General features: G+C 43.4%; 1 protein-coding gene across 1 annotated transcript in view; it reads left to right on the top strand.

Annotated features, from left to right (window-relative positions):
- Positions 1-8,055, top strand: part of Cap-D2 (CAP-D2 condensin subunit) — a 181,169-nt gene that overhangs the window by 11,614 nt on the left and 161,500 nt on the right. Inside the window, exon 4 of the mRNA XM_080273545.1 lies at positions 3,875-4,053. Within this exon, the coding sequence (XP_080129671.1) occupies positions 3,875-4,053 (179 nt within the window). The remainder of the gene's footprint in view (positions 1-3,874; positions 4,054-8,055) is intronic.

Here is an 8,055-nt window from a genome sequence, read left to right as displayed (position 1 = left end):
CTTCACCTCCACGACAGGCGCATAGCACCCGTCCAGCGACAAACTCTCATCCCTTTTCTGTCCAACTGTCTAATGCAAGAGTTAACCATTACTCCCAGTCCTTCTTTTATGCAACAGGTCAGCTCTGGAACTGTCTCCCTCTGTCTGTATTTCCTACTTCCTATGATCTCCAGTCTTTCAAACACAATGTGTCCAGGCATCTCGAAATGAATAGATCTTGAATTTGGCGCCTTTTTTTTTTTTTTTTTTTTTTTTTTTTTTTTTTTACAGGAATGATTTGTGGGCTCCTGGCCATTGGTTCCTTCTTCCTTGCATTAAAAAAAAAAAAAAAAGAAAAAAGGGCTGACTCCTTACTATCTTTATCCCTGCACAGTTGTTGACTTCATACATGAGTGTTATTCGCCCATGTAGAGTACAACTCTCGTGTGGGGAGGCTCCCCTTATACAGCTCTTCTCAGCAAGGTGGAGTCAGAGGCTTTTCATCTCATTAACTCTCCTCCTCTTACTGGCTCCCTTAAACCTGTCTTTTCACCACACTGTTGCTTCTTTATTTCTTTTCTATCTCTAATGGTCACCGCTTCTCTGAACTATCTGCTTGCACCCCTCCACCACTACAGCGGGTGTGTAGCACCCATCTAGCAACAAAGTCTCATCACTTTTCTGTCCAGCTTTCTAATGCGAGAGTTAACCGTTACTCCTAGTCCTTCATTTGTGCAACAGGTCAACTCTGAAACCGTCTCCCTCTGTCTGTATTTCCTACTGCCTATGATCTTCAGTCTTTTAACCCCTACACCGCGGGCATGTTTACCGATGTTTTGCGTGGTCCGCGGGGTTATTCGGGCTCCGACAGACTCTCAAAAAATATTTGCCAAAAATCAGTTATTAGTCCTAGAATATTAAAATTATATATGCTTATGGCACATACCTTCAGCTTTCTCCTGGAATGTTTGTTGAGCCTTCGTCAGTTACTGTAGGACTTGTGGAGACCTCTGAAGTTGGGTAACGAAGTCTCCACTTTACACTTCCCGACAACCCGTAATATGATTACCACAGCCAGATATTAACAGTATAAACACTACTCTATGATTTTCAAGTAGTTTGGGATCCATACTCCAAAAAAAAAACCCACTGTGAAAGCAATGAAAAATTACGAGCGGGTCTGACCGTCGCACTGGCACTAGTTCGCTCTTGGTACTCTGTCATTTATTATTCATAAAACCCCTCACACTTTATATTTCTATTACTATATAACGCTTATATATATCTACAGTCTTTATCCATAAGTTTCCTTCAGTAGTATTAGTTTATTGTCACTGTAGGGATTCAATTTCTTTCAGTAAAATACGTAGCATTCACTTTCTCGTCCTGTATACTAGCATTGAAAGTGAATGTCACTTTCATCTTCACTCTCATAACTCATAGTATTCAGACATACTAGAGTGAAACTTTCACTTTCATTACTCCTAGGGTATATACTCGTATTCTTATAATACTACTCATTTACATTTCTATTTACGTTCTCTATTTTATTTACGTTATTTACATTTCTATTTTATTTACACTGTGTTATGCACTGTCACTTGAAGTAACTTATAAAACTATTTTCCATTGTTCACGTATATTTACATTCATTACTTTCACTTGCTGTTTACACATTATTTACAATTCCACTTGCACTGTTTTACTCAATAGAAAGATCGTAGTCACTCTTTTATCAATTGTCAGCCCTTTACCTCTTTCCACACGAGGTTTAGTAGGGGGTAAAGGTCACAGGGCCCTTTGCATGGGGGTGAAAAAGTCCCTGAAGTCAGCAAAAAGAAACAGACGTACCTCTGCTTCGGAAGATGAGAGTAAACTGATAAGGGAGGGCCGGGGTAGAGGCCTACTTAGGGGATATTCAGTGCTACCAATGTTAGCTCTTGAAACAGCTATGTATAGCACTGAAATGATTGGCAGGAAATCTAGACAATACATTATAAATTAGGTAGTTCCAGGTGAATGTAAATATCACTTAGGCTTCTCCCTTCCCTCCTTACATGTATATTTATTACGAAAATAGATTATACGGCATATTTCAAGGGGGAAAAAACAGCGAAAATTAGCGAACGAGTGCACGTGAGGTGTTGTCAGGTGATAATTAGCCAGTTCCAGGTGTATGGCACTCTCACTTACCTTATTTCTTTCTTGTATATATTATTTGGTATAAGAATAGGACATAGGGCTTATTTCAATGGATGAAATCAGTGAAAAATTCTAGGGAAGATTTACTTAGCGTAGCACGGCCGGGCAGGCGAGAGGATAGGGTAATGGAAGGGGGGGTAGGGAGGGGAGTCAAGAATGGGGAGAAATGGCTAAATTGTCAACAATGGATGGGAGTTCAGATGAGATTAGGAGTGCTGACTAGTGTTGGACATTGGCAGTACTGATAGATGATTCAAGCCCCCACTTGGAAGCCCGGGTGAATTCAAAATAACACAGAATCACAGAAGCGACGCCCCGCGGTATGATCCCTTGCTCCCAAGCGTCACGAAAGTGACGCCCTGTGGTTAAGGGGTTAAACGCGGTGTGTCCAGTCATCTCAAAATAAACGGATCTTGAATTTGGCTCTCCGTTGTAGTATTTTTGCTTTATCTTGGAAGGAATGGTTTGCTGCCTCCTGGCCTCTGGTTCTGTCTTCCTTGCCTAAAGAAAAATAAAAATCTCAGTCTACCTCTCTTCATCACAACACCAATACACTTCAGTCCCATCTGTCCTCTTAACTTCTCCATCATAAACCTAGCCCCTTCTCCCCCCCCCCCCAGGCCTTGCATTCAAGGACACACTAATCATTGTCATTTCTGTACGTTTGGGCCTGCAAATATCCTCTTCCTTTACTGCCCAGGTCTCACTACCATACAGCATTACACTCCTAACACATGCTGCATACAAAGATCCCTTAGCACGGAGGGAGATCCCTCTCAATGTCAGGAGAGGCAGCAGCTCCCTGAACTTCTTCCAACTAGCCACTTCTGTAGCTAGAGTTAGGAGATATAAGAGTTGAGAGGAAGAAAGAGTCTGGAGTGTATTGGTGTTGTGGTGAAGAAGGGTAGATTGAGATGAATTTCGCATGTTGAGAGGGTGGAGGATGACAGTTGGGTGTGCAAGGTGAGAAGTGTGTAGGTCAGGTGTGAGGTTGTAAGAGGCAGACCGAAAAAAGACCTGCAACGAGGCCATGATGTGATCACGGATTAGGGACTGAATTAGGATGCTGCCAGAGATTGAGCAGCATGGAGAGCTGCCAATAGGTGACCAAGGCCGACGCATGTGCACATGTTGGAGCCCTTATTAACGCTACGATATGAACAGTGTAAACTTTGTAGTTTATCCCAAATTTTCATATATATATATGCTTCAGATTAATTGTGTGACTGCATGAGACCTCATTGTGAATTTGTGGCACACAGTTTGAGAAACCCTGGTCTAGTGGCCCAAGGCATTGGCATGGGTGAAGGTTATGTGACTTGTATGGATCAACAGACATCCCATGGAAGCAGCTGGAGGATTAGTGGTTATACACAAGGGGTTGACTAGGTCATCTCTCCTTAAATATTCTGGACATTAGTAGCCTGGCTTCAGTCCATAGTGGACTGGATATCACCTTTTTTTTTAAGGCCTGCTTTGATATGGTTAATTAGAATGCATTATCAAGACTCACATAGTGATTGCCTACACCTGTTTGGTCCATCAGAATCGATCTTTGAATCTAGGAGGAGAAGCTAGGCAAACCCTTATATAGACAGTGTTTCATAATTATATATATGTGAGAGTAGCTAAATAAATTTATTTATGATAGTATGTTCATTCATGATTTTACAATACTGTACTTCTTTGACAGCAATGAAGAAGCTTGCAACAAGTGTTGGTGCACAGTTGGAGGATGGGAACCTCAGTGGGAGAGAAAAGCACAACTGGCTAAATATTCTCAAGATGACCACATATTTGGCTTGTAATCTTACTGAAGCTTTTGAAAACAGCCACAATAAACCTACCACTGACACACTTCAGGTTGGCAAGGTACTGGTATGGCCTGTTTTCATTTTATGGGAATTAGAGCTATGTAACTGATAATTTTCTTGTAGGTACATTTACCAGATACATGTGAAATAGTTAGTTCATTGACTGCCAAGTAAAAATGGGCTTCACACCTTGTCATATACTGTATATCTTCATACATAATCCTTCCACCTAGTTTGATCATTTTTCATGTAATATGCCATGTGGAGAGGATGGAGGGTGAAAGATTGACGAAGAGAGTGTATGTGAGTGAGGTGGAGGGTGGAAGAGGGAGGGGGAGACCGAGGATGAGATGGAGGGATGGGGTGGAGAGGTATATGAGAGAGGGGGGTGTGAGTTGGGAGCAGGGCAGTGAAATGGCGGGGGACAGGGCAACTTGGAGGCGATTTGTTTGTGGCCACCCCAAACGGGATTGAGGCATCTGGCAATAGATAGATAGATAGATAGATGCTTTCTTAGTTTCCCTGGTTTGCTTTTGCTTTCTGGCACATATATTCACAATACCTGTATCCAGTCATTGTCTTGACGTTCCAAGCCATCTCCTACCTTCAAACTCACATACAGTCAGGCCTTGGTATATGATGGGGTAATGTCATGTAACAGCTGTTTGCATAGTGATGTAACATATAGCGAGATGAGTACATATGTAACATGGGTTCAGTGGGAAGATATTTTTGGTCATGGGCCACCCCTCTCCCCTAAAAAAAAATAGAAAAACAAGTTTCCATCTCACCTTAAGTGGATCCTTGGTCAGTCCAAGTAGTCACTGTGTCAGCTCTTCCTGCTCGGGTGGGAAGAATGATGTTATCGTAGTTTGCCATGCTGCTTTTTTCTTGTATGCAAGCAGCTCACAAAGTACATATGCGGTTCCTGCTCAGTTGCATAGCACATTGCATCACTCAAGGCAGCGTTTGGATTCTTTTTTTGATTGAATGCAAGGGCTTGGTCCATTGTTCTTAAAAACTCCCTTAAGAGTCCTCAAATCCAACATTAGCTCCAGTTCCTCCTGCTCTTCCACCTCTTCTCGAGCTTCCTCTCCTTGTGTCATCTGCTTTTTTATTTCCATGATCTCCTCATTGGAAGTGTTTTCACTGGGGATGTTGAGTATTACCTGAATGTCATCCAGATTCACGTACCCGAACTCCGCCTCACGAGAGGTCAACGATGTTCCTGTGGATGTGCTCAACAGGAAGAAACCCGGCAAACAAGTGGACATACTCAGGCCATACTGCATTTGAGGTGCTCTTATAACCTCATTCCACACTCCAATAATATTGTTCATACCATGCTTGATGTACTTCTGCCAGAAAACCTTGACTAAGTCCCCCTCCCTGAGTCACTTGCTTTCACCATCTGTTCCATCATATATTGTTGGTAGTGCACCATGAACATGGCTGTCTCCCTTTCGTCCATTGGTTGGAATAAAGACGTGGTGTTAGGGGGCAAATAAGTCTCTGCAGTGTTGTCCACCTAGTCTTCCATGCCCTTGGGATGGCTTGAGGCATTGTCGACTAGGATGAAAAACCTGTTAGGCAAGCTCTTCATGCTGGTGTAATCCCAAGTGGGGGAGAGAGATACCCAGCTGTGTAGGAGCAGCAGAGGGAGGTAGTGAGTGGTTCGACTTCCAGGTAACCCAAGGTTTTCCTGTGAATTGCTGACCAGTGCCTGGGATTCATCCAGTGGTAAACTAGGAGAGGCTTTAGTTTTAGGTCACTCTCAGTGTTCAGCTCCAGGAAAAACATCAGGCAGTCTTTTACCGCCTTGAATCCAAGAGGATGAGAAAAGGGCAGAATATAAGAGAGAAGTGGAGGAACGATTGGGCAAATATGAGTTGGAGCAGATGGGGGACGTGGAAGGTGTGTGCGGGATATTCACAGAAGAAATATGTGCAGCATGTGATGTGGTGTGTGGGATGAAGAGAAGACGGAGGGGGGTGCAAGGAACAGCGTGGTGGAATGAAGAGGTGAGACACGCTGTGGCACAAAAGAAGAAAGCATACAATGAATGGATGAGAAATAGGGGGGTGGGAGAAGTTGAGAGGCAGAAGTGAGAGTTAGATGTAGAAAGAGAGAGAGAGGTGAAAAGATTAGTAAGAGAGAGTAAGAAAAGAGCGGATGAGGAATTTGGAAGGAACTTGAGTGTAAAGTGGAGGGACTGTAAGAAAGTGTTCTGGAAAGAGGTGAAAAGAGTAAGACAGGGTGGAAGTGAAGTTAGCAGGGGAGTGAAAGATAAATATGGTAGATTACTAGTGGAGAAGGGAGAAAAAGTGAGCAAATGGAGAGAACAGTTTAAGAAATTGTTGAACATAGAGGATGGAAGTAATGCGAGTATAAGTGGCTGGGGAATGGCTGGGAGAAGGAGGGAGGTGAGAAGACAGGAAGAAATAAGTAGGATAGAAGTTGTGGCAGCAATGAAGAAAGTTAAATTGGGGAAAGCCCCAGGAATTGATGGAGTGTGTGGTGAAATGCTGAAGCATGGGGGAGAGATAGTAGTAGAATGGATGTGGAAAATGTGCAGATTGGCCTGGGAGGTAGGTAGAGTCCCGGAGGATTGGAAGTCAGGTATAATTATTCCCTTGTACAAAGGAAAAGGGGAAAAAGAAGTGTGTGGTAATCATAGGGGCATTTGTCTTCTTAGTATAATGGGAAAAATGTATGATAGGATACTTATTGACAGAGTTAGGGAAAGAACAGAGGAATTAGTTGGAGAACAGGGAGGCTTTAGGAAGGGAAGAGGTTGTGTAGATCAGATATTCATTCTTAGATCTTTAGTGGAAAAGTTTCTAGAGAAGGGAAAGAAGTTGTATGTGGCTTTTATGGATGTGGAGAAAGCACATGACAGGGTGGATAGACAAGGATTGTGGAAAGTGTTAAGAATATATGGAGTAGATGGGAAGTTGTTGAATGCTGTGAAGAGTATGTATGATGATGCTAAGGCTGCAGTGCGTGTGGATGGTGAACTGAGTGAATTTTTCTCTTTGAAAGTTGGGTTGAAACAGAGATGTGTCATGTCTTCATGGTTGTTCAATCTGTACATGGTAGGGGTAATAAAAGTGGTACAAGGAGGGGTAGTGAATGTTGGAGTGGCCCTTGTGAAAGAGGGTAGTGTTTGGAAACTCCCTGTACTGTTGTTTGCAGATGATACTGTGTTGAGTGAAGACGAAGGAGAGCTGCAAGGCTTGGTGGATGAGTTTGGGAGAGTGTGCAAGAAACAGAATCTAAAGGTGAATGTAGGGAAGAGTAAAGTGATGGTCTTTGAGAGAGGTGAAGTCAGTGAATGTACAGCGAGGTTGGATGGTGAGGAATTGGAGAATGTGAGTACGTTTAAGTACTTGGGTAGTGTGATGAGTAAGGATGGAGGTTTGGAGGGTGAAGTGCTTGAAAGGGTACAGCAGGGAAGAAAGGTTAATGGTTCCTTGAAAGCAGTGGTAAGAAGCAGGGAAGTGAGCATGGAAGTGAAAAAGCTACTAAATGACAGTATTGTGATACCAACTCTAACGTATGGAAGTGAAGCTTGGACGTTGCTGGAAGGACACAAGCCGAGTGAGAGCAGTGGAAATGAGTTATTTAAGAGGAGCCTGTGGAGTCACATGGAGAGACAGGCTGACAAATGAGGATATAAAGGAGCATTGTGGTGTGGTTGTGGATATGTTAGGAAGCGTTAGGAAGAATACACTGAGGTGGTTTGGTCATGTGGAGAGGATGGAGAGTGAAAGACTGACAAAGAGAGTGTATGTGAGTGAGGTGGAGGGGGGAAGAGGGAGGAGGAGGCCGAGGATGAGCTGGAGGGATGGGGTGGAGAGGTATATTGAGAGATGGGGGTGTGAGTTGGGAGCGTGGCAGTGAAATGGAGGGGGACAGGGCGACGTGGAGGTGATTTGTTTGGGGCCACCCGAATGGGATTGAGGCGTCTGGCAATAGATAAATAGATAGATAGATGAGGATACACAGGATGGAGATGGTGGATTGTTTGCTCTCTCTGATTAATCTGCTAGCCTACATA

Source organism: Coenobita brevimanus, chromosome 55, assembly GCF_032717465.1.
Source record: "Coenobita brevimanus isolate Jiangsu-jjx chromosome 55, ASM3271746v2, whole genome shotgun sequence".
In the NCBI taxonomy this organism is placed as follows: domain Eukaryota; kingdom Metazoa; phylum Arthropoda; class Malacostraca; order Decapoda; family Coenobitidae; genus Coenobita; species Coenobita brevimanus.
Note: the sequence above shows the minus strand (reverse complement) of the source record. Positions and strands in the feature narration are given on the sequence as shown.